The sequence below is a fragment of the Podarcis erhardii genome (genome assembly GCF_964252035.2).
Source record: "Podarcis erhardii genome assembly, chromosome: 7".
NCBI lineage: Eukaryota > Metazoa > Chordata > Lepidosauria > Squamata > Lacertidae > Podarcis > Podarcis erhardii.
In genome coordinates, this window is record NC_138511.1 from 60,141,984 (window position 1) to 60,168,657 (window position 26,674).

At 47.2% G+C, this 26,674-nt stretch overlaps 1 protein-coding gene across 16 annotated transcripts in view; it reads left to right on the forward strand.

Annotated features, from left to right (window-relative positions):
- MACF1 (microtubule actin crosslinking factor 1) overlaps positions 1-26,674 on the forward strand; it is a 300,044-nt gene that overhangs the window by 239,402 nt on the left and 33,968 nt on the right. For 15 of the 16 annotated variants that reach the window (XM_081870354.1, XM_081870346.1, XM_081870345.1 and 12 more), the window contains 12 exons: positions 11,739-11,900; positions 13,124-13,294; positions 13,816-13,982; positions 16,606-16,765; positions 17,870-18,196; positions 18,944-19,028; positions 19,469-19,710; positions 20,466-20,672; positions 21,718-21,837; positions 22,888-22,995; positions 23,883-24,101; positions 25,444-25,647. In XM_081870354.1, coding sequence (XP_081726480.1) covers positions 11,739-11,900; positions 13,124-13,294; positions 13,816-13,982; positions 16,606-16,765; positions 17,870-18,196; positions 18,944-19,028; positions 19,469-19,710; positions 20,466-20,672; positions 21,718-21,837; positions 22,888-22,995; positions 23,883-24,101; positions 25,444-25,647 — 2,172 coding nt within the window. The remainder of the gene's footprint in view (positions 1-11,738; positions 11,901-13,123; positions 13,295-13,815; positions 13,983-16,605; positions 16,766-17,869; positions 18,197-18,943; positions 19,029-19,468; positions 19,711-20,465; positions 20,673-21,717; positions 21,838-22,887; positions 22,996-23,882; positions 24,102-25,443; positions 25,648-26,674) is intronic. The other variant, XM_081870352.1, reaches the window with a different exon arrangement.

The following is a 26,674-nucleotide window of genomic DNA, read 5'->3' on the forward strand; positions in this document are numbered from 1 at the left end:
AGTCCGAGCCAGCCGCGCCGCGCCGAGGGGCCGACGAAGCAGCCTCTGCAAAGCGCAGTTCTGCCCGGGCATGGAGGCGCGCGGGAGGCCGGGCCTTTGTTCCGCCAGGAGAGCGCGCTCTGCGGCCGCCTTCCCGAGAGCTGGCCTTTTCCTCGCCGCCGCCGCTGCTGAGCTTCCCACCGGGGCGCCCTCTGGAAGAGGCTTTGTCGGAGCGGGCTGGAAGACTTGCCTTAAGGAGAGCAGCCCTACCGAGCAACCGGAGGAGGCGGAGGGCTTGCAAATAGCGATCGGCAGAAACGGCTTTATGTGTTGGCCTTGGACTGCTAGCGTTTCCGCAGGAGCCATGGAATGCCTTGCCTCTTTCAAGGACTTCCACGGTGGAAGATGACTTCTCTCTGGAAAGCTCTGTAACTTCTGTGGAATACAAAATTGTGGCCTCCCAAGTGGTTATTAGGGATTTTCAAAAGACACCTTGCTCCACCATAACCTATTTCATTTTGCTTTGAATGGAGAGCTTGTGAGGCAGGGGAGGTTTTTTGTTGTTGTTGTTGTGGGACTCTTCTCTGCGGGGGTCCCCCCCCTTCTATTCTGTTCTGTTTTCTTTTATTGTTTTGAAAAGTATGGGCAAGCCACTCAGCAGGCCTGACTGTTTAAGGCAGAGTCCTGCTTGCTTGGGGAAAGGAGAGGATGAGGATGGGTATATAGAAGACTGTTACGTCCCTCAGAGATCCATCTATGACACCATGAGGATAAATGAGCAAATTGATCAGGGGTCCAAGACTAGCCAGCCTTCCAAGAGTACCCTTGAAAAAGGGGATGGCAGCACAATCTCTAGCAATGGAACTTTAGGGGCACCCAGTGTCTTTGAATCAAAGGCACCCGAGAGCAAAAAGTTAGACGAGAGGGTCATTTTTGATGCCTTGAAACTTAGTAGTGATGTTTCCAAGTCAGCACCGGCACCCCCAAGGCGGTGGCCAAATCCAGAGAAGAAGGAGAATGTCAACAGGCGGTCATGGAAGTCCTTTATGCCACCCAATTTCCCTGAGTTTGCTGAGAGAATTGAGGCCTCCTTGAGTGAAGTCTCAGAAGCTGGAGTTTCTAACCCATCCTTGCAAGAGAAGCAGGAGTCCACTGCCATGTTGGCAGAGAGCCCTAGGCAGTCCGACCAGGGGGAATGCATGTCAGAGCCGTTGACCCTGGAGCACATTCCCAAACTGTCTGGAGTTCCAGAAATTCAGGAAGTGAAGCAGCTAAGTGAAGCCTTCTGTGAGTTGTCTCAGGATGAGTGCCAGCCTCTTCTGGGTCCAGAGGACATGGTAGTTGACCTGACCGGCGGCAGGCGGCGGGACCACAGGCTCTCGAGCGCCACGTGGCCAAGGGTGATGAAAAATGCCATCAGAGCAGGCCTTGGCAGTGGGCATCATGACACCTTGGAGGCAGACAACACAGACTGTGTCATAGAAACGGTGCCACTGTCTCCTTGCCTGAGTGAAGAGCTCCTGGACCCAGGAATGAGCATTCTCATCGCCCCCAACCTCCGGGAAAAGACTGAGTCGGAGCTGAGGTTTGAGGAGGATGAGCGATTGATCATGATGGAGGCTGGGGAGGAGTGGGAGGAAGGCTTGCTGTCAGGGAAGGCTGCTGAGAAAAGAAGTTGTTACTTGACAGATATTTCTGAAGAAAAGGAACAATTAAGTGTTCCAGCCGTGACAGTTACGGAAGCTGTAGAGAGTTTTGCTGGTGTCCAAGGGACCTCTAACCACCCATCTCACTGGCAAGAGCTGTGGGATGACTCACAGCTGCGAGCTGTCAACTCTGCTCCCGTTCCCCAGGAAACGCACCAAGACTTAAACGCTACTCTTGAGGAGGAGGAGGAGGAGGCTGGTGCCTGCAATGCTGAAGCTGTAGCAGCCGAAGTGGAAGAGGAGGAATTTGCTTCTGGCCTAGAAGCCTGTGCCAGCTCTCTTGCCCCAGAGCAGTTCTCTGACACGGATTCTGTGCAGATGTTCCTTGAACTAGAAAAGCTTTGCATGCTCGAAGAAGGAGGGAATGGAGTGGCTCCAGGTGATCTGGAGGTGCAGGATGATAATCAGTGTTCAGAAGGGCTGGACATGCAGAAGGACTTGGCAGGAGCCTCCCAGCCCTTGACTCACCTTGAAGTCAGCATGGCAGACTCTGCTGTGGTCTCAGATCTGGAAGACTTTGATGCCACATGTGGTTCTCAAGCAGTAAGTACAGCAGAAGCTACCCTTTCAGAGTGCTACTCTGAACGGGAAACTTCTGGTGACTCTGAAAAGGTGACGTCTTCCAGTCCTCCGCTTGAAAAAGATGCTGTATCCCAACAATCACTCTCATCCTTAGTTAGTCAGATAGAGGAGTATGGGGCAGAACTGTTGGCAGGTCATGACCCTGCAGAAAGCCAGAGGGTCAAAGGATTGTTGGACTTTGCCATGAGTGAACCTGTGGCTTCAGTTGATTTCCCTTGCTGTAGAGAACCACCTCCTTGCATCCATGTTCTTGCCATTGGCAGAGAAACTGAGCAGCAGCAAATGCAGCCTGTCATTTGCTATGAAGCAAAGGAGGTATCCCCGAGCCATGATGAACTTGCCACAACTGCTGAGGAGCTGGACTCCCAACCAGATTTTGACTTTGCAAAAGAGATGGTGAGTGCTATGGGGAAAGAGCTGCAGGCTTGCGATGAGCTCAACCCATCAGAAAGGACTGACTTCTCCAACTGGGATGTCCCAGAGCTGGTTTCTGAGGATGAAGTTGCAGAACTGGATAAAGAAAACCTCCTTTGTGGGGGCCACGTTAGTGACATAGAGGATGTAGATAGTTCCTGGGTGCCTTCACAAAGTGAGTTTGTATTGCGGGACTCTGAGGAGCCTCTAAAACATGTAGGCTCCTCTGAGAACTTGAAGGCTGTGTGTCAACTTGAGCCTTTAACAAGGCTGCTGTGTGATGGAGAAGTGTCAGCGAGTGCAGCCCTTCTCCAGGAGGAAACACCAGAGGTAGTTGAGCAGGGAGCAGCAGCAGCAGCCAAAGGCAGCCCAGTGGAAGAGAAGAGATATTGCTTGGAACCTGGAGACTTGGAGTTCCTTTTTGGGCAGAGCAGGGACAGTGAGATAACAAAGGATGAGGAATATAGTGCCAAGTTTGTTTGTACCAACTCACAAGCTTTTGTTGAAGATTTGTTTGCTGCACAGCCCAGTTCAGAAGACTTGGCCTCTTCTTTTGGAGAGGAATCTGCTTCTGTCAGTCCCCTCCCTAGTGACAAGGCTCTTGATGCCCCTCCAGATAGCCCAGAGGTGCTTGCTGACCCCTTTCCTTCTGCTGGAGTGGAGCCTTCTATCACTGATGGTCCAGAAGCTGTAACATGTTCCACCCTGCCTTTGCCATCCTCACTTGCTTCAACCCCAGAGGCAGAGGGGCCTGTTGTGGATGCTGTCTGCTTGTCCAGATATAAAGAAGTTTGTGGTCAAGATGGTCTTCCAGGAGTCACTTTGGAGCCCAAAGCAGAGGACCTGATACCATTCTCACCAAATGCAGAGGAGATATCCTCTGCTTCTGTGCCATTCTCCTTGGAAAATATGCCTCTAAGTAGAGAGGAACAGCCTGCTCTGGAAGAGCTGGCCAATGCCACAATGTCCACCTCCACCAAGGAGCCTGTTCAGGTGGCCCAAGCAATTAAAGGCCTTGCCATCTCTATGCCATTGGGTGCAGATGGTGTGCCAGAGCCACCAGAAGTTGGTTTCTCTCTGGCACCTGGAGCAGTGTGGGATACAGTTTGCAGCACACCACAGCTGCCCTCTTCTGCAGCACCTGAAAGTGGAGAGGAGGAGCTGACCTCTGCTGTGCCAGACTCAGAAAGTACCTCCTTTTCTTCCCTCATTGCTGAAGGGCCTCCTGCTGAAACGGATGGATTGGTTCCAGATAATGAGGTATTTGTTTCCCCTGGTCCCCACATGCTGCCATATCAGACATAAAATTACTTTTTTTGTAGGAAGGGAGTTGGGGAGGAAGCGAGGAGTTAATCCATAGTTGACTGACTGATGTGATTTGGAGTACAAAGCATGCCTGACTTTTTCTCCCTTTTGTTAAAATTTGGGTTCTCCTTCCCTTTGAAAGGGGGTTACATTTTGTAGGCATATTTAATGGTCTTGATAGAAACAGTGTTGGGTTGGTGGGTTTCTTTTTCTTTTTCTTTTCAGGTGTGGGGAGGGTTTCAAACAAGAACAAACCTGTCATTATCTTGCTTACGTAAAAATATTCTTGCCACCACCAATGTCTTGAACTGACTTATTCAAGTAGCATTATGTTCATGCGCTTAGAAGCAAATTATACATTTTCTTCTGAAAGATTGTGATTAAGTGTGGGTAGCTGCAGAGCTCATAGATGGGAAAATGTGTTGCTAAGAGGGAAATAGTATAAGGCAAATTCCAGCTAACAACATTACATAAATGATAAAAACCAACCAACTGCCTAGTCAAGGTTCTTTCAAATCCATAGAGAAGAAAAGAAGTTGCTGAAAACTTTTTATTTAAATCTCCAAGTAAAGAAGGGGTTTGGAAAAGAGAAGCTTTTGTGCCAAGTCTGTTTGCAGCACCAAACGTCTATAAAAGGGCATTGTTTTCTTTTGGATACTGATTTTGACAGTTGTCAACCAAGCTAAGCTAGTTTTTTGTACTTTTTAAACTGTCATGACGTTGGTTTTTCCCCCCTGCCTAGGAACTTGGCTTGGTTGCAATTTCTCACGCTTCAGACAGTTGCACATTTGAAAAACAAGAAAAGCAGAAGTAGCCAGAGGCTTGAGAAGGGCTATGATGTAGTGTTCAATTCACGTGTGGAAAACAGTCTCCAACTGTGGGCAGAAGGCAGAGTTTTTCTCAGTGAAAAAATGCAGCACCCACAGCCAAGACTGTACAGTTCAGACCTGTAATTAGGAAGAAAGGTGGAGGGGGGGGAAGCAGGGGATGCCAAGCTAAGCCAAACTGACATGAATTATCGCTCTGGGTTTATTACAGTCTGTCCAGCTGAGTCTGAGGAGAGAGAGCTATTTGAGGAGAGAGAGCTATTTGATAGAAAACATTATCAGTCCTATGGTGCCCAGAGTGGGAGATATTTGCTCAACACCCCAGGGTCAAAACAGCCAGGGAAGTATATGGAAGGTGCTCTTAGCTGTTGCCATGGTTGGTTCTACAGGGGAGAAGAGAAGCTATGAGGGGTTATGGGGCATTTCACACATTGCCAAACTGTTGTGCTGCTAGGTATGAGATAGGATCTCCCACTTTTTAATATGGTGCAAAGCAGCTGTGAGCCCCCAAACAGGATGGTTGGAACTGCACTAGGGAGAGAGTGTTTAGCTGCTGCCACTTACTCGACCATCTCTTGTTTTCCTGGTCTAATCCTCCATTCTCACTTTAGCTGTGTGATGATGGGGAACGGCCAAGTACATTAGGCAAGAAGCCATGACTTCTCCTGGCTTTCTGATTGGTGTGTCTGCATGATACATTTATTGCAAGTGTGTGTGTGTGTTGCATTTGCACTTGGATAAAATATAAACCAGCTGTTAGGTAGGAGAAAGAGGTCAGCAGGTTTACCATGAAGAATGGGAACAGGATACTAGAAAAGAGTCTTGAGAGAAGCATCTTGTAAATGAAAGCCTGGTAGCATCATTAGGAGGGCAGGGAAGCAGAGAATAACAAACAGATGAGTTCTGTTTATTTTCTGGGTAATTCTGCAGGACTTGCTTCCAAATTCATTCATTCATTCATTACATTTATATCCCACCTTTCTCCAGGAAGCTCAATATAGCCTACAAGCTTCTCCCATTTCTTAATCACAACAACCCTGTGAGACTGAGAGTGAGTGGCTGGCCCAAGACCACACCCAGTGAGCATCATGGCTGAGTGGGGATTTGAAGCCTGATTTCCCAGCACTCTAACCACTACACCACACTGACTCCTGTGAATAGGAACACGGACTGGCATTCTCCACCCCAAACACACGCACATTTAGTTTCTCTGTTGGGCTAACCCAAATGTCACAAAATGGTACAGAAGCTTTTAAGTTCGCCAAAACTTTTCATTGGTCTAGATGGGAAGAAGGTACTTTTGTCAAGCCATCCATTTCTGCATCTGGTAAGAGTCTTAAGATGAAGAGTGAGAAGAGGTAGACCCCCCCCTTTTCTCCCCTCACATATTTACTGTCTAAAAATGGCCCTTCCCAGTGTAGCACCATCCAGATTTTTTGAACTACAGTTTGGCTGTGCTGACTGGGGCTGACGGGAGTTGTAGGTCAGTGTGTCTTGAAGGCGCCATGTTGGGGAAGGCTGGTGTGAGGAAAAGGGCCACATGCTGGCCCTCCTATGCAAGGCAGTTAGTGTCTGTCCTCCCTTTTCTTTTGCCCTCCAGTCTTTCCTCCTCCTGCTGCTTTTGCTTCTCTGAATCAGGGAAAGGTTTGCGCCTTTGTCCAAGTGAGAGCTAGCCAGCCAGCGCTCTAGCATCCTCTCCGCGTTCTGTATTTGAAGCTCTAAGCTATGCTTCCAAGTATTTTCTGCCGAGGCGGTTGTTAAGGCTGGGTTTTGCGTTTTTAAGCCTCCCCCACTAAACCTGTCTCTGGTTTCTGGATCATTCCCACCCAAATATGGCAGCTGTTCCTGATTGCGGGTGGGGGTGGGGATTTTGCTTGAACAGAGCGAAATGCTTTGGAGTCCTCTCCTGTGTTCGTTTTAAAAATAAGTTTTGTATTTGAGGTTATGGCCGGAGCGTGTAGGAAGAGGTGGCGGCATGTCCTTTCCGAGAGCTTGCATGCCTGGCTTATCGGTCTGGGGTGTGTGTGTGTGTGTGTGTGTGTGTGTGTGTGTGTGTGGCTGGCTGCTGTTGGATGTAGGAGGGCCCTTTCCATTTATATCTATCTATAAAATATATAATATAAAATAAGCAGTCCCAGCAGAAGGGCTGGGTGAGTCGTTTGCTGTTATGTTGCCATCAATCCTTCTTATGGCAGAATGGCTCTATAGCTCTGGACAGCATCTTCATTTAATATCCTGGCATGTTCCCATTTCTGGAGACAAGTTGCTGAATGTTGCAAGGGAGGAAAACATTTCCCCCTGACTTTTCCAAGCTTAGATTCTTGCTGCCTTGCATCACAGCTGTCTCGCTCAGGGCCCTCCGTAAACCATAGGGAAGTTTGGGCCCAGTTTTGTTTGGAAGTGGCTGCTAAATCTTTAGCTGGCTGCAAAGCTTTAGAAATGTGTTGCTGTTCCTCATTTTCTTACGAACAGAGCAATTTATTGCTTCAGTTTGGTGGTTTTTGCTGCTGATTTACTTTTCATGTTCCACTTTCCCCTGGGAGCAAAGGGCTCCTTAAAGATCACCAAAAACTACCTTGCCAGGTGTTTTGGACTACAACTCCCATCATCCCTCACCATTGTCTATGTTGGCAGGAGTGGGAGTCCAGAGCACCTGGAGAGGCTGTGAATGAGTATGAGCGTGCTTTTTCTTTCTCCCATTTATCATGACACCCCTATGAGGTAGGGCAAACTCACAAATAGTGGTGATTCAGGGCTATTGGATGAATAAGAGACTTCGTCCTGGGAGTCTTGTGTTCTAGCAATTACTCAGCAGCTTAAAAAAAAACCAGCAACCAGGTACTAAGAAATTGCGGGGGGGGGGCATGTTGCGTAATGCACTGCTTGAAATTTGAATGTTTTTTCAGCTCTGGACCTTAATACATTCGGTCATGGTTAAATGCCCTATGGGATTTAATCACACATCTAATTTTTTTTGTTATAAAACAAAAGTCTGTAGTTTGAAGTAATTGTGTTTAAATGCCACAGCAGATGAATTCTACCACTTACACCTGCACAAATCATGCATTTTAATATGATATTTACAGAATTGCTGTGTGTTGACTTGATCTTTTGGAAAGGCACCTGATAAATCTTGTTAATAAAAAAAAGGATTCTCCCAATGAAGCATGAGAAAGAGGCTCTTCTGGGTGGCGTATTTTGGCAGGATCCCAGCAAGACAAAGCTCTCTGTTATAACTGAACCAATGTCTGTAGCTTTCGAGTAACACAAAACTCCTTGCCTAAACCAGATGTGCGGAACCTCAACTTGTTGCTGAAATACAACAACTCCCACCATCCTTGGTCTTCAGCCATGCTTTGTGGAGCTGATGGGAGTTGCAGTTTGGCAACATCTGGAGGGCGAAAGGTTCCTTGCACCTGGTCTCAGTGATATGCCAATAGATATTGGCCCAATAAGAAGAAGCATTAAAGACAACTTTTTGTTTTAAAATGGAGGTCCAAAGGAAGGCTGCCAGGATGTAGGAAGATGCCTAATCTTAAATCAGACTATTGGTCCATATAGCCCAGGAGGATCTACACAACTGGCAGCAGGTCTCTAGGGATTCCTTCCCACCCCTACTTGGATACAGTGAATGTATTTATTCTGTCTTCTGTCCCAAGCAGAAAACATTTGCTGCCTCCGAAGTAAGGTGTGCACAGAACTGTCTCTTGCAGTGCATGATGGCAGCCTTCGTGCAAAGAGTAAGAACCAGTCCAGGGGCTGCATGCAGCTGGTGTGGCTCGAAGGGCATGGTGGGATGGGAGGCTCTTCTGCCCTTTTTCTCGCCTCCTTCTGAGGAGAGGAGTTTGCTCAAGGGCAGCTACCCTTTGAGTGTCACTCTCAGTGTGGCCTCTGACCACTTTGGGTGCTCTTCACACAGCTGTCTTGCAGGGCAGTGGGGAGGTGGTAATAATAATAATAATAATAATAATAATGATGATGATATAATATATTTATACCCTACCCATCCAGTAGGGTTTCCAGCCACTCTGGGCAGCTCCCAACAGATTAAATGCAATGCCTCTTCCTTTAATTTGCCACCCTGGGCAACTGCCCTGTTTTCCTCCTGTAAATACAGTATGCCCGGAGATGCTGGGGATTGAATCTAGGAGCTTCTGCATGCAAAGCAGTTAATTATAAGAAGAGCCTTGATAGGCCAGAGGAACTGACTAATCCAGCATCCTGTTCTCCGGCTGGCCAGCAAGATGGGAAGCCTGGACCTGAATGCAGTGATGGAGGCAGAGCATAGCCGTTGTGGCTAATTGCCATTGATAGTCTTCTCCTCTGTGAATTTGTCTAATCTTTTTAAAGCCATCTAGGTTGGTGACTATTCCTGCATCTTGTGATAGGTGCTCTTCCATGCAGCTACAGCCCTTCCCATAAGTTGAATCAATGTGAGCTGAAGGAGAAGGGACTGTGTGCATTTTAAAAGGAAGTTCTGGAAGAGAAAGGGCAGCAAGAGGAGCGGGAGGCAGCTGGGAAGAGAATGAGGTGCTAGACCAATCAAACAGGAATGATATGGTCAGGTGGGGGGGGGAGGGGAAGGCGCTGGAATGACAGTTGATGTTTCTCCAGGACAGCATCAAACCTTCAGGTGTTTATTGACTCACATAACTCCTTTGTGTTCATTAAATAAAAAAATAGTAAATCCAGCCCTCTATAAAGAATTTTGAAGATCACAGTGAAAATTTTGCGCACAGTGAGCCAGTGAGGCAGAAGGGATTGGGATGCAGGTTTAGTAAACTCATCCTTTGCTCTGTCCCTACAAAAGGAAGTTGCAGCATAAAGTATATCCTCCTTAATTTCCATCTGCCAGCTTGGCTTTGGGCCTCTGCTGTTTAGCAACCATCCAGGGCAAGCAGTCCTATGTCATCTGCCACTGTGGCTGCTGTTGATGGTTCCTTGGAGTTTGCCCAGCTCTGTGTGAAGCAGGCCACTGTTCTTCCCATTCCACAGGGAGGGAACCAAGTGACATGAAAGAGCAACATGCCGTGCGCTCTATCATGGTATATTATCAGAACTCCCAGAAACACACAGGGCTTGTCGTCACTGAGATCAGTTTACATGTGCAGCTGGGAGTCAACAAGCTGAGAATCAGGCAGTCCAAAACATATCTAAACTGGTCCTTAGTGGGCCAAGGGTCTCTTTCCAGGGATGCTTTAGCTAGACAGTGAGCAGTTTGGATGAGATTGCCTTCCTGAGCCTTGAATAGGCAGTGCAAATTCCAACATGGAAGCATCTTTTGTGTAGGAATTTGTGTTCATATGAATCTCTCTTGATTCCAGCCATTGGATTCTTCCCTACCTGTGATCATATGTATTCCTGGGAGTTGCAGAGGTTTGGCGTTTCACGTGCCCACATGGCTAAATGGCCTCTTCTGCTGTAGTGTTCCCAAGTGAAGGAGCTACCTGCCTTCCCCTTTTTCTTAATTCCTCCTCTGCTACCATTTCCCCTTCACAGGAGCCTCCCTTTCCTGGGAAGGAGAAATGGCAGCTCTTTGTCAGAGTCTTGTCTGTCATCAGGTACTTTTCAGAAGATCCAGGGCTCCCTGATAGGAACAGCCTTCTCCTGATTTTATCTCGCACCTTCTTCGCTCCCTTTATTTCTAAACCTTGCTTTGCCTTATGGAGCTTTTTTTTTCTCACAAGGTTGTGGGAAGATCTTGGAGATTGAGCAATTGCATTCGTCTTTCTTTTGTCTTTTTGAGTGATAATGCAGCAAACTTTCCGTATGTTTGTGATACCTTGTGCATGTGGAAGGCAGTGTATAGGAAGCAGTTGTGCAGCTGGTGTGAACATGCTGTGGAATGTGGTGCTCTCTCCAGTGGTGTTGAGAGAGGAAGGTGGATAAGTTTTTCTCCAAGAGAGAGAGTGAATTATGCCTGTCAAGCTTACAGAGGAGTGTGGGTGTGTAGCTAATCTGGCTTTTCTGGTGCAGGAGGTGGTGGTGGAGAGAGATGTAGCTGCTGGCCACTTTGCCTTCTAGGGCCACATGTTGTGTTTCAGTACAGCCTCATTTGTTGCCATGACTTTTCCTCCCAGCTCTAAATGCAACAGAGCTAACACTCTTCTTGTCTATCAGGTTGGCTGGCTGGTTTTTACAGAGATACCCTTTATAGCTCAGCTGCACACAGTATTTTCTTTCTTTTTGCTTGTGTTTAAAACCTTTTTCCAGAAGTGAAACAAATCTCCAGATTCCTCTCTGCAAATACCTTTATATCCTCAGCTCAAGATACTGATAGCCAATTAGTAAGCTAGTCCATTCTCATTAACTTGCTATGTCTGCAAGCTTCATTCATGGGTTGGTGTGATCTGTAAATGAAGTCTGGCATTCATATGTAGGAGATGCTCTCAGCCACAGCTGGAGACAGAATGAAATGGTTAGCCAGTAGCCTCCAGGGATTGCCCTAAGGCAGCCTTCATCAACTGGGTGTGCTCCAGATATTTTGTACTGCAACTCGCATCAGCTCAGCCAGCACTGCCAATATTCAGGAATGATGGGAATTGTTGTCAAAAAGTCTTGGGGGTACAAGGCAGGCCGAGGGTGCCCGAAAGTACTGAGCAGCTTCTTGCCAGTCTGGTGTTAGATTTAGATCAATGTTGTGTGCTGACAGAGACCTGGATTCAAATCCCTCGATAGCCTTGATGTTCACTGACAGCCAGTCATCTTGACCTTGGGACATTAAGAATCTCCACTAATGCATCATCTATTTGTTGTTAGGATAAAATTGGAGTGGGGCTAACCATGTACAGTATGCTGCCCTGAGTTCCCGGCCTGATAAAACTATAGCAAATAAAAAGGCTAAGTAAGACAACTGATGATTTGTGATGGAGGTTGACATCCTTTGTCTCTCCCTCCCCCATCTCCCGCTTCCATGTTTCCTCAGACATTCCAGAAGGAGCAAGTTGACCCCCTTCAGGCAAAACTGCAGCAAGTCAATGGGCTCGGACAGGGACTCATCCAGAGTGCGGGAAAGAATTGTGACGTCCAGGGCTTGGAACATGACATGGAGGACATCAACACCCGCTGGAACACCCTCAACAAGAAGGTGAGCTGCACTTGGTGGCTCCTCGGCATTACTAACAACGTCCTTCTGCTGGGAGGGGCAGTGGGATACAGCCTGCAGGCACACAAGGTGACCACCTTGCAGAACTAACCAGGCCTGAACATGGTTGATGCCTGGATGGGAGATGCCTTGGGAACCCCAGGTATGCCACTTTGGGTTCCACGATGGAAGAAAGGTGGGATTTAAAATGCACTTCAACTATTTATATTGCATGGGAGCTGTTAGGATGCAGGAGGAAGGTGCCTGCCCATGAGCAGAGTGAAGATCATTGTCAGTGAACACCAGGCCACCTAGTGCTAGGCATGGAGAATGGATGTGGGCCTTTCCACACACACACACACACACACACACACACACACACACACACACTGTCTTCAAGTACTTTTCTATTCCTGCGTATAAAAGAAGGTAAAAGGGGCACTCTTAGGGAAGTGGCTGGGGGTGGGAGATAATTGTGTCCCCCAGTGGATCTGTCCACCATTGTGAGTTGTGTTTGCTTCTCTCTGTATAGATTCATTCTGGATTCTGTTGCTTTGTCATCCTAGAGAGTGACCAATTATTGGGAAATCGATTTTTACATAAATGTTATTAGTCACTTTAAAATTATTATTATTATTATTATTATTATTATTTATTAATAATACCCTCCCCTCCCCTGCCAAGGCCGGGCTCAGGGCAGCTAACAACCAATAACAAAAAACAAGTTGAATGAATACAACTTGAAAACAAGATTAAAATACAACATTAAAACATTAAAATGCAGCCTCATCGCAGGAGGAGAAAGGGAAAAAGAAAGAGGGGGAGGGAATCAAACTGACTCCAAGCCAAAGTCCAGGCGGAACAACTCTGTCTTACAGGCCCTGTGGAAAGAAATCAGATCCTGCAGGGCCCTGGTCTCACTGGCTGGAGCCAGTGTTGAAAAAGCCCTGGCTCTGGTTGAGGCTAATCTAACTTCCTTAGGGCCCGGGACCTCTAGGGTGTTGCTATTTATGGACCTTAAGGTCCTCCGTGGGGCATACTGGGAGAGGCGGTCCCGTAGGTACGAGGGTCCTAGGCTGTGAAGAACTCAAGAGAAGTAATGTTCTACTTTGCACAGTGACTGTGAAAATGAAGCGAATCTGAGAAGCACTCTTTCCAAATGGTTGACCAGTAAATGCTTCTGTAGCAATATATATGTGTGACTGTTATGTTCTGGCAAAATGTAGGTGGCGCAGAGGATTGCACAGCTGCAGGAAGCCCTGTTGCATTGTGGAAAGTTCCAGGATGCCTTGGAGCCTTTGCTGAGCTGGTTGGCCGACACAGAGGAGCTCATCTCCAACCAGAAGCCGCCATCTGCTGAATATAAAGTAGTGAAGGCTCAGATTCAGGAGCAAAAGGTGAGGAGTTGGAAGCCAGGGGACCTTGAACTCACAGAGCACAGCTGGCTGGCAGGACCCTCCATGGCCTCTCTCTGCTCTGGGCACTCAGCTCCACCAGCGGCCCCAGGTATCCCCAGTTGACAGGAAAGGTTTCACTTGCTTTCCTTTTGGCAGACGGCTTCTATCTACCAACTGTGCCATGTCAAATAAGCAGGAGAAGGAAGGAAAGAGGTTGGTAGCTGGTGAGCTTTGCAGAACAGAGAGGGGACAATATAGGGGGCAGACACCCAACCTTTAGTGTGGAGACAGCCCCCACTAGGAATGGCATAAAAGGCAGCCTTTGTTGGGTGAGGTCTGGGAACTTGAAGTTGATGGTGGTGAGTGAAAGGGGAGAAAGAGGGCACAGTTAAAAGAGTGGTAGGAGGGAAATGTGAGTTTAGCAGAGGGGGAGCTCTGGGGACTGTTGGCCTTACTGAAAGCAGAAGGGTAATTCTTTCCTTAGCAGAATAATTATCACTTTCTAATACTTTATTCCAAAGCTGCTCCAGCGTCTCCTGGATGACCGGAAAGCTACTGTCGAGATGATCCAAGCAGAGGGTGGGAGAATAGCTCAGTCTGCTGAACCAGCAGACAGGGAGAAGATAGTTGCCCAACTGGAGAGCCTTGGAAGCCACTGGGCAGGACTTCTCAACAAAGCTACAGCCAGGTAAGCTACAAGGCCTGTAGGATGCAAGCTTGTCTGTTGTAATTTAGCACTGAAGCAGGAGAAAGTGACCTTTGCTTTGCGCTCTCCTCTCCCAGCGAAGTATACTTTGATGTTCTTTTGGTAAGCTGCCTTATACTGAGTCGGACCATTGGTCCATCTAGCTCAGTACAGGCTACTCTGATTGGCAGCAGCTCTCCAGGGTTTCAGGCAGGGAGCCTTTCCCAGCCCTGCCTGGAGATGCTGCTGGGGGCTGCACCCCTGGGACCTTCTGCATGCACAGCAGATACTCTGCCATTGAGCTGTGGCCCTTTGCTCTGGTAACCCTGCTGTTTCATAACACGAGTTATTTTATGAACTGTGACTGCCTGTGCATTGCACACAATAACTTTGCAAAACAAGATGTTGTCTCATGCCTGTGCTCTGAATGAAATCACTCTGAACTTCTGAGCCATATGGCTTCTGAATGTGGTTAGCAGGACTGAAGAATACAAACTGTGTCCACAGGATGGGATGCACTACTTGCAGGAGAGTCTCTTGCTTGTAAAACTCACACACACAAAAACCCTATTGATCCTGTGAGTCCCAGAGCACCATGAGCAGCACGTGTGGAACACGCTTCTGTGCCACAGTATTTCTTTCGTCTTTAAAATATTTATCATCTGCCCTTCACTTGAAGATGCCAAGATAGAAATATGTGCAGTATAAACCAAAATCAAACTGTAAGATTAAATCGGCATAAAACAAAAATACAGAATTCAGATACCAATTAAACCAGCAGTGGTAGCAGATAACCTTTGGCCATCCAGGGCCAGTCCAGGATGTTTTAATGTCTGTGGAGGGGAGTCCTCAAGACCTCCCTTGCAGATGTAAGGAAAAGTGGGAGGTCCCCTTTCAATGAATGGTAGCTGTGAAAGAACAGATAACAGCTGTGGTTCATTTCAGAGGAGGCAGTCAGTGCAGGAGAACTTTATGTTAGTGGATTTTGACCTGTGCATCAGCTCTGTGTTACTCTCTGCTGCCCTTTAGCTTACCCCCAAGCTGCTACCTCACCCTCCTTCTTTCAAGTACTTGGGGTTGGGATGGAGTGTTTCTTCCAAACCCAGTTTATATTGGCACACCTGTGGGCTCATCATTACGCATGACTGCATGCATACAGCCTTCCCACATATGTGAAGCAACCCACAGACAAATAAAAGGGCTAAGGAACCATGTTCTGGGTATAGAGAGCTACAGGTTCCCTCCCTCTGTCCCTTGAAGTTTCTGTTTTGCTTTGGGGAGGGGGCTGTGTGTGTGTGCGAGAGAGAAGCTTTTCTGCACAGCTCTGGAATTAAATGGAAGTGTAAAATCCAGGGAAAGGGTTATCATTAATATTTTTTAAACCTGGCAGTTGCATTCCAGCAACTCCACAGAGAGTCAAGTGCAACATCTGTGAAAATGGCCTCTATCAGCAATTTCTTCAAGCTGTGTGTCTCTTCCCCCACCTCCTGGCTTTCCCACATTTCCTAGATAGGTTTCATTCACATGGAGAAGGGGGAACCCCACTCCTCTTCAGCCCCACCATGTCTAAACATGAAATTTCAGACCATCAGATCTTTTGCATGGGGCTACAAAAATTACTGATATTTTCACTGAACCCACAATTCCCTTCTTGGTCAATCATCACCACTTTAGGCCCCATCAGTGTATATATCATTAAGGTTTTGGGGTTGTTTTTGTTTTTGTTTTTGTTGTTGTTTTGCTTTGCTTTGCTTTGCTTCATGCATCTATCACTTTATTCATATATTCATTGAACTGCATTTCTCATTTTGTTACCCCCTGCCCTGTTTTGGAGACATCCTTTTGGAGCTCTTCACAGCCCGCTTGGTTGTTCATCATACTGAATACTTTGGTGTCATCCACAAACTTTGTCAGCTCCCTTCTCACTCCTGTCTCCAGATCATTCCTGAACAAGTTCAGGGGCACCATCAGCTCCAGTGCACAGATCCTTCAGGAACTTTACTGCATGCTTCCTTCCTTCCATTGTGAGAACTGTCTGTTTATTCCCACACTCTGTTTCCTGTTCTTTAACCAACTGCTGATCCTTAAGAGGATCTGTCCTTTCACCCTGTGACTGCTGAGTTTATTCAGAAGTGTTTGGGGAGAGAGACCTTGTTAAAAACTTTTAGGGAGCTCAACTATGCAGTGTCTGCCAGACTACATGTTTCAGCAATCTTATTGGCACTCTCGAACTCCGAAAGGTTGATGAAGCAGGCTCTTGATACATTAATCCTGTCTTCAAAAAAGGGGGGTGAAGTTAATGACCCTAGAGGCTCTTGCCCATCCTTTGCCAAGATGATGCCCTCCAGATGTTGGCCTACTACTCCCATCAGCCCCAGCCAACATCTGGAGGGCATCACCTTGGCGAAGGCTGTTCCAGCCAGTCCTGGAAGTCTCTTAAAATGCTTTCTAGCAGAATCCCTGGTGAAAAAGCTGAACCTGGTTATCTGCTCAACTTTCTCAGGATAAATACTCTGGGTGCTCATTTCATTCTTTGTTATTGCAGGAATGGCAAAGTAGCCTCATCTTCTGCCTCGCTCCCCCCCCCCCCATTGTTGCTGATGGATTTGTTTTTTTCTTGCCACAGGCAAAACCAGCTGGAGGAGATCCTGGTTTTGGCCAAGCAGTTCCACGAGACATCAGAGCCCATCTCTGACTGGCTGTCGGTGACTGAGAAGAAACTGGCCAACTCGGAGCCCATTGGGACTCAGACGGCCAAAATCCAGCAGCAGATAAGCCGGCATAAGGTGGGCAAAGGGTTGCCAAGGAATTGTGAAATGTGGGGGTGACGGGGGAGCACTGTGCAGTAGGCACTTCAGTAAGAATAGCGGCTGCTGTGGAACCTGGGTACCTGAATAAGATTTGGGGGTGGGGGTGGGGGTGGGGGAGGTTGGAAACATGCATGTCATAACGGAACAATCCTTAAGCCAAGTTGAGTTGGTTGGAATTCAGAATGAAGAGTCTCATGGTTTGTATCCAAGCAAAATGTTGAGCCTCAGAACATGCAGGACAAGACTGCCAATGACTACTACCCGTGATGACTTATGTTCTGCTTTCACTGTCAGACATAGTATACCTCTGAATAGCAGGTGTGGGAATCAGAGACAGGTAGAACGCTGATACACTTGGGTCCTGCCTGCAGGCTTCCTACAGGCATTCATTTGGCCAGAATAAGAGCAGGATACTGGGCTATTGGACTGATCCGGCAGCAGGGTTGTTCTTAGGTTTTTAACTTTAGTAGTTCCTAGCATATTGCCCATATCACTAAATCCTAGAATCCTGCACTTGGTGCAATCCTAGATGGGTCTGCTTGGAATAAGGTCCATTGGGTTTAGTGGGACATACTCCCAGCTAATTGTGTATAGGATTGCAGCCTTAGCGTGTTTGAACACTTGAGTGTTGTCACGTCAGCTCAGCCAATCGCAAGAAGGAATCATTGTTGGTGTCAATCAGGGATCTCTGGGTAGGAAGAATCCTGGCTCATTAGAAGGGAATTGTGTGGGAGATACACCCCACCACACACACCTTTTCCCAAATTCAGTAACTTTTCCTCTTTAAGCTATGAAAATAGCAGCCACAGCTATAACTCCTGTTCATGAGATTACCTGGCCTCCAGAGAAGAATGAAACAAAACTCCCATCTCTCACTTTTCTTTATTTAAACAATTTATTTCATATATGTTATTGCCCTCGTGGGTGGATATTTTTACTTTGAGTTTGCATGATCATCAGACACGCTCATTTCTCAGTTTTGTTTTAGATTTGTTTCCCGTTTATTCCATTTTCAGTCATAAGTTTCTGTCTGCTTGTTTTGTGTTCCCCCTTCTCTTAAACCATCTCACGGATCTCCAGGCCCTCGATGAGGAGATAGAGAGTCATGGCTCAGCTGTGGCTCTGGCAGTCAACACTGGACAGTCCCTGGCCTCCTTGAGCTGTCAGGCTGAGCAGGCCTCGCTGGCTGAGAAGCTTGACCTGCTTGAGTCCCGGTATGCAGAGGTTTGCGACCGGTGTGGCCGGAAGGCTGCCCTTCTTGACCAGGCCTTGTCCAACGCCCGGCTCTTTGGGGAGGACGAGGTGGAGGTGCTCAACTGGCTGGCTGAGGTTGAGGACAAGCTCAGCTCAGTAGCCGTCAAGGATTACAAGCGGGACATCCTGCAGAGGCAGCATGCCGACCACCTGGTACTGACTCCTTTTCCCATCTTTCATGATGTATTATTATTATTATTATTATTATTATTATTATTATTATTATTATTATATTTTCCCATCTTCCATGATGTATTCTTATTCTTCTTATCTTTTCCTTTGTTTCTGTTGCTTTGAGTCTTTTGATTTTGATCTGGGCCATTAATATCTCCCTAGAACACCAGCCCCACCCTTGCTGCTGCCCCATACCACCACACAAACCGGCGTTATCGCTGTGCCAAAGGGAAAAAAAGAGAGAGAATGATGACCAACCCTTGTCCCAGTTAAGCCTTTTAGAAGGCTGCCACCCTCTACTTAAAGCAGCCCTTCCCAAAGGCGCTCCCCATAGGTTTTCGACTACAGCTTCCATCAGCCCCATGATCCTGGGGTTGATGAGGTTTGTAGTCCAGAACATTTGGACTTGGTTAGGAAAGGCTGGTGTAAGTATTCCTCCTAGCTTGATGCAGTGGTGGTCTGCCTAAGACTCTCCCTCCTCTTCTTTTTGGTGGAAGTAGTGAGCATCATCAATGCCCTGCCTTCCTTAGGCTTCAGGCTGCTTCTGTGTCCCCTCCCAGAGGCTTCCTGTGTGGAAGGGAGCCACAGATGTCTCTTGGGTGCCACCTTTACTCCGTCTATGTGCTAATGTTGTTGGAGCCCCAGTGGGGGAAACTTTTTTTGGTCAAAGAGGAGCCTCTCCAGGGGAACTCGCCTTTGACACAAGGTTTTTCCCCCCCTGCCTAGGCCTTGAATGATGAGATTGTGAACCGCAAGAAGAATGTAGACCAGGCCATTAAGAACGGGCAGGCCCTTCTGAAGCAAACCACAGGTAAGGCTAGCCAACATGTTGCGCTCCCCACAACCCTTCCTGTCATTCTTCATTGACTCCTCTGTACCAATGGCTGCAGAACATAGTACAACTTTCCCCCCAAAAAAGATTCACCCACTTCATTTCTTATTTTCTTATAAAGGGTTGCTTCAGGCAAACAGGAGTGGGGTTGAAAGCAGGGGCTTTAAATCCCAAGTATTTGCTGCTTTTTGCTTAAGAAGGCTTGTCATTTTCTAGAACATTAAGTATAGAAATTGTTTTATTGTTTTTAGCTTATTGAGTCTATAACATGTGGGGAGTTAATCTTATTGTATTCTACTTTGGTAGCTTTTGTTTGAGAAGTAGTTTCTAAGCCTACAGATAAAGTGGCAAAACAAAAGAAGTCTCTAAACCAAATGACTAGAGCTTGCTGCAGCTAAACACTTGGTGGCTCCCTGCAGGGGAAGAGGTGCTGCTCATCCAGGAGAAGCTGGACGGCATCAAGACCCGCTACTCGGATATCACCACAGCCAGCTCAAAGGCTCTCCGCACTCTGGAGCAGGCCCGCCAGCTGGCCACCAAGTTCCAGTCCACGCATGAGGAGCTGACAGACTGGATGGGTCTGGTGGAAGAGGAGCTGACGTCGGGTGGAGGGCACTCTCCTGTCGGGGAGCAGATCCCTCAGTTCCAGCAGAGGCAGAAGGTCAGGAGCCATTCCACACTCAGGCAGAATGTTTTCAAAGGAGAGTGGGCTTTGGTAGTAACAGGGAGTGTGCTAAGTAGTTAGTAACTAACGGACCAAAAACTCACAAAGATGTGACCAGCTTGTAAGTTCTCTAGGACTTCTCAGCAGGCAAGAAGCCATTGTTACTTTACCAAATGAGCCTCGCTGTGTAACCTGTTGTTTGTAGTATCAGAGAGGGAACCTTCTCCGTCTGCAATCCTCCTCTTGGAATGTGTCTACAAGTGCTGACTTCATGGCTTGCTAATTGCTCTACTTCCCTGGGTTTTGGGGGTTTTTTAAAAAAAAAATTGTCCATACTCCCAGCTTTGTGTGATATTCTGAAGAGTTATGGAGAGCTTAGAAGCTTTTAGATTGGTCCTAATAAAGGCATTTGCAGACTTTGGAGGGTTTTTTAATGGACTGACACAGCTATGTCTGCTTTTTAGTTTAAAGCACCTGCAAGTAAAAGTGGTTGTTATCATACACTGGCCTGTGATCCACAGCCAGGAAGATGCCTTGCCCACTTCTGCTGGGATGGGAAATGTTCTTTCCTCTTTCCTTCCACTACAAATGAAATACCTCTGTCCATCTCAACAAATGGAGGCCTGGATTTCCAACATCAGGGGGCCCTGTGCCGGTCTTTGATCATGAAAAAATACCCTTTGTGTACAACCCAAAGGGCAAGTGGATTAACAACCACAGACAGCCGGACCTTTTTTCCTTTTCTTTTGCAGGAACTGAAGAAGGAGGTGATGGAACACAGGCTTATCCTGGATACTGTGAACGAAGTCAGCCGTGCCCTCCTGGAGCTGGTGCCCTGGCGTGCCCGCGAAGGGCTGGATAAGTTGGTTTCGGATACTAATGAGCGCTACAAGATGATCAGTGACACCATCAAGCAAAGGGTGGAAGAAATAGATGCTGCTATACAGAGGTCCCAGCAGGTAGAGTTTGAGAGTTGCTTTTTTAGTGGTCCTTGTTTCTTCCCTCATAAACACCTTCTATGGAAAAAGGCTTGGTGCAGAGGAGGCAGGGAGTGGGCAGGCTTCTAAATTAAAAAGAACATAGGTCCCGCTCCTCCACACAGATGACAGGAGACTTTGCCTTCAGTAAGCTGTAATCGGGACTGGTACAATGTGCCACAAACACAAAACAAGAACTAAATATATGTGTACAGCCAGTCAGTAAAGCACGTGATCTCACCCACAGGATACACATCAACTCACAAAACGTAATGTTTCTTCATGGAGCATATTATCAAGGAATCAAACATTTGTAAAATCAGTTTATTTTTCTAGCCTGTCTTTGGTGGTCCTTTTTCTGGGCTGTCTTCTGCTTTGCGGACAGAGTAACACTAGCGAGGCCAAGGTCAGTTTCAAGGGTACTGAGTGAGTCATTGATGGAGAACTGGATGAAAACAGAGTTTCCACTCGAGAATAGTGAAGCAAAAAACCACAAGCTTCAGGTCTTCAAGCTTTCTCACACACATTCATTCATTTCAGATATGGAATTAACTCCGTAAATCTCATCTCTTGATCAGTCAAGTGCCTGAAACACTAATGTTGATTCCTAAGAATTTTCCATCTTTGCACAGGGCTAGTAGTTTTAAAGCTTTGATTTCTCAGCACTTATGAACTTAAAATTATTTTCACACACTGCTTAGAAGCTGCCTTCTCTCACGTGGCCCTTTGGGTGCTGCTGATGGACTCATCACCTCTGTCCATTGGCCTTACTAAGAAGAGTCTGAGTCCCAGCAGCATCTGGAGAACAGCATTGGGGCTTGTGGGTATGTCAGAAAGCAATGTTGTGGCTAAGAGGAAACTGCAGCTTGGTCCGAATGTACTGCTTTAGCCAAAACCTCCTTTTCCCCACCTTGCTCTTCATTTAATGTTCATGCAGCCTCATAGTTGCCCCACATTCAAAGGCAAATGCCAGGCTTCTTCTGGTTTGTGTCTTGCCGGCTCTAAATTCTCTCTTTTCCCCGGACAGTATGAGCAGGCAGCTGATTCAGAGCTTGCCTGGGTTGCTGAGACGAAACGGAAGCTGATGGCGCTTGGCCCAATTCGCCTGGAGCAAGACCAGACTACAGCCCAGCTTCAGGTCCAAAAGGTGCGGGACTCTGGGTTGAACGCTTGTTGGATGGAGTGAGCTGGAGGGCAAAGTGGTACTTTTAACCGTGCCATTGCAGAAGAGTAGATGATGGCCCTGAGTGCTGGGAAGCCAGGAGAGAGGCTGGGTGCTTCCAGGGAAGAATAACACGGAAGCATCAGCATCAGCTGGAGCTCTTGAGATTTCTTGAGGCATTGGGAGTTGTGTGGTGGTCTAAAGGCATCATGGATGAAACCATAGGTTAGGTCCAGACCATTGAAATCACCAGGGCAGATTAGTAATGACTGTCTTACATAGTCTGCTGATTTCAGTTGGTCTAAAGAATGACTGGCTTTTTCTGGAACCAATTCAGTGTTTGGGTTTTGATCTCAACAGGGATAAGGAGGACAAGGGGGAGGGGGAATCAGCGGGCTTGGGTGGTTCTGAATAAAATCTGAGTTGCTGTTCAGATTGGGCAGATTGGATGAGGTGTTGTGGGCAAGGGAGTTGGGGAAGTGGGGGCATCCGGACTCCAGCTTAGCAGAACAGACTGTATCAGGGCAATATTGCATCCAATTCTGTTCTTATTATTTTTAACGGGCTGTTTCCTTGATCTGTTTTTTACAAGTCTGCGGTGGGCTTTTTGCAGTTTTTTTTTATTTTACAGCTTTGTTCTTCAAGTTGTATTTTATCTTATTTGTTGTTAATTGTCTTGGGTACCACCATATTGATGGGTAGGATAGAAATTTAAATTGGCCTTCCCCACAATGGTCCCTTCCGGATGTTTTGGACTACAACACCCATCAGCCAGCACAGCCAAGGGTTAAGGATGATGGGAGCTGTACCCCAAAGGCATTTGGCTGGGGGCACCTGGTTGGCAAAGGCTGATTCGAATCATACTAGATGGTTAGAGTTAGGCAGACTTGAACCCTATGGCCCTGATAAGCGTAGGCACAATGGCTACAGTCAGGCCAAGAATGACATTGCAGGATGGATGCAGGGTGCTTGCGCCGTCTCTCATCACCCACTTCTTTTTAACAAAAATTGCTTTGTGCTTGTTCAACCTTTCAGGCTTTCTCTATTGACATCATCCGACACAAAGATTCTGTGGACGAGCTGCTCAGCCAGCGGAATGAGATCTTTGGAACCTGTGGGGAAGAACAGAAAGCCACACTGCAGGTAAATCTCTTGTCCTGCATGCACCAACTTGCTGCCCTCCAGTTGCTTTTGCACTACAACTCCCAGCAGCCCCCAGTGCTTCCTGGGGCTGATGGGAGTTGTAGGTCAAAACATCCAAAGGGCACTGGGTTGACTAAGGCTGCTCTAGTCAGAGACAAGAAAGCTACAGAAGGCAACACTCAGCCAGGGGCCAGCCTTGTTTTACTGGTGCATGTTTTCAGTGGTCCTGCCCCTGGGCTAACCAAGTTTTTTTGTTTTTTGTTTGCTAGTACTTAGCTATTGGAAGTGGCACTATGCATTTATAGCCAGTAGGTAGAAATGTCTAGTTAGCGCAAAGCAAAAGGCGATTTGGTGTAGTGGTTAGAATATTGGACTAGGGCCTAGGAGACCAGGGATCAAATCTGAGCCAGGAAGCTCACTGGGTGACCTGAGGCCAGTCATCATCTTTGAGCCTACCTCACAGGATTGTTGTGAGGATAAATTAGAGGCAGAGAGCCATATACACCCCTTTGAGCTCCTTGAAGGAAAAGTGAGATATAAAACTAATAAATAAAAAGAATCAAGTTGGTATTCCTTGCATCTGCTTTTGTTCTTTGACTCAGATAGACCATTTCCCCTCCTCTTAAAGTATATTATATCCAAAATTCAGAGTACCAAATGATGTGTGCCTGTTGGCTAGTGGCAAGAGCTATGTGAAGGGCCCAAGAGGCAGTGTGGGGAGATTTATTTAGGAAAACAGACTGGAACATAATCCAGTCATATAAGAAAATGAATACAGAATGGAGCAGACCTGCTGACCTGGGTCATGAAAACCGTCACCCGACATCTCCTAGGTCTCTTAATCCTTGCACCTCCTCCCTGAGCTTCACATCTTACTCTTCCTGCAGGAGAAGACGGAGTGTCTTCTGAAGCAGTACGATGACATCAGCCACCTCAATTCAGAGCGCTACGCCCGCTTGGAGCGTGCCCAGGTCTTAGTCAACCAGTTCTGGGAGACCTACGAAGAGCTCAACCCTTGGCTGGAAGAGACGCAGGTGTTGATTGGGCAGTTGCCCCCTCTGGCCATTGACCACGAGCACCTCAAGCAGCAGCAGGAAGACATGAGGGTAAGAAGGGGGTGGGGGCATGAGAGAGAAGCATGAATGCCCAGGCCACCAGCTTTCAGTTTTGTAAAACTTAAGTTTCTCACACCTGTATAACCTGAGATATGAGGCTAAATTTGCAGGCTTTAGTTTTCTCTTTTGTGCTTGTGGCGGGGGGAAATAGCCTGCTCCCCACTTTGCATTGACTTTCCCCTCAAAAAAAAGTTCTGCAGACACACATGGTATGAATCTGTGTGGCTTAAAAAAACTATAGACCTTTAGAACTCTGATTGTGAGAGGCAAGCAAAAGTCCCTCTGTGTTCGGGCGATAAGGCAAGCCCCAAATGTGTGGACCATGAAAACATTTGGCTTCAGGAGAGTTGCTGAGCTTTGCCAGGGGCCCTTCCTGAGGGACAGAGGTTGTTTGCAAGTGGACATTTGCAAGCTGAGGGAGGTTGGTGAGCAGAACATGTGGAAACTGGGCAGCAGTCAACTAGAGAAGCAAGTGGGTTAGGGAATGGAAGGAGGGGAAAGACTGGAGTTAGTGATTGGTTGGGTAGGAGGGTGCGGGTTTTGTATCCCAAAGCCCTGTTGGAATTTTGGAAAGACAGTTAAATTTGCCCTCGTAACTCTCTTTGGATCCCCTTTGGATTACCCAAGGCAGCAGAGAGGGGGCATCACAAATGCCCTCATCTTATTGCTGAAAACGGTAGAAGTAGTTACTGAATCATGTAGTGATAAAAGATCTCTGCAATGCAGATTATGAATTCAGTCTGGGACGGATTCAGCTAACCTAGTGCAGTAGCAGAAGCTAGCACAAGGACTCCCACTAGCACAGTGAGACTGCTCTCTGCACCCTATGCCTCTCCCAATTCCACTCTGGAGTTTTGGGGAGAAACCCAGAGCAGCTCTGGGGGTGGGGGAGGGGAGAGGGGAGATAGCTCCATCTGGCTAGCAGAAATGCGTGCACTGACGGAATGATTGCATTAGCGCAACCTTGAATTCCACCCAGTGTTTCCACACTTTATTTTAGTATATATTCAGTATATTTTGAAGTACAATTCCCACCAATGCCAGCTAGCACAGTCTGCTGGCTGCAGGAGATGAGAATTGTAGTCCAACACCTCTGGAGGGCACCAGGCTGGCTTTGAGCATTACAGCTCGAGGTTAATATGGTCTCTGCATCTTATCACATGATGCTGAGCAAACACAAGTTCTTTAGCTTTTTGGAGCCAATAAACGCAGTTGGTTTAATTGCAGAATCTGCACTTTTGTTTGATTTGTGAACCTGGGATCACAGTGTAGTGAAATGCATAAAGCAGGGAGGTATCATCTTTGAGTCTCATTGCAATTCTTCTCTTTGCAGCAACTGAGAGAGTTGATTGCAGAACACAAACCCCATATTGATAAGCTGCTGAAAATTGGGCCACAGCTGAGTGAGCTGAACCCAGAAGAAGGAGAGATGGTAAAGGAGAAATACTTGACGGCAGAAGCCATGTACTCCCGCATCAAGGAGGATGTCCGCCAACGGGCTCTGGCGATGGATGAGGCTGTCTCACAGTCAACCCAGGTTTGTGATTCCCTGGCTCCATCCTTCAATGATTCAGTGCAGTCTGTGGGTATCATATGGAGGGCTTAGGTGGAGATTGTTTGCAATCTGCCCTCGCTGTAGAAGAGGAAGGGGATATACTTAGCTGCCACCCCCCCAGCTTTTTGAAAGATCACAGTCCCCACAAATGCATTAGACTTACCAACTCCTCCGCCCGACATAAGAAGCTGCCTTAGTCAAGCTAGCTCAGTATTGTCTACACTGACTGGCAGGGGTTGTTGAATCATAGAATTGGAAGGAACTTTGATGGTCATCTAGTCCAACCCCCTGCAATGCAGGAATCTCAACTAGATCGCAGAATCACAACTTCTTCCTCCTGTTCCAGGATCCCCAACAACCCTCCCCCTCCCTCAACTCCGCTAATAGCCTGGGACAAAATTTTTCTTTAGGTCCTTTGCTGAAGCGAATAACTGCTGGGCAGGGGCTGGGTTGGCCCATGACATAGGAGGCAGTGAGTTCCTTTGCTTAGGGGAGTGAACCCGTTTTCTCACCCGATCAGAGCAGGGCTGGGTGGGGATGAGATCAGTGCAAGGGGAAACTACATTTAAGTTTGGCAAAGGATTTTTGTTAGGCACAAATCCCTTTGCTATTGCTAATTTCCTTTTCTGTGTCATGTGATTTTGAGCTTAAGCCAGGAATCATACAGATTGTTCTTATCACCTCATTTCAGGCTCTCCCCCACCCCATGCAATTGTCTTGCATGCTATTTGGAAGTTAGTTGGTAAAACTTTAACCACTGTTAATCTATGGTAGCCTAGCCTAGGTTTTGTTCTGTGTTTCATCTGTTTAATATATTGAATAAAACAATACATTTTTATTTCCCCCCACGTTCCGGTTTTTGCTCATATATTAACTCTGAGTTGTTTTTCCTCCTCCTCCTCCATTTCCTTCTCATCTCCCCTCCCATTGTGGATTTTGTTCCCTGTTGTGTGTTTCGGTGCCTGTTCCCGTCTTCCCTGCGTGCTCTTCACATTTCATTGTTGTGTTG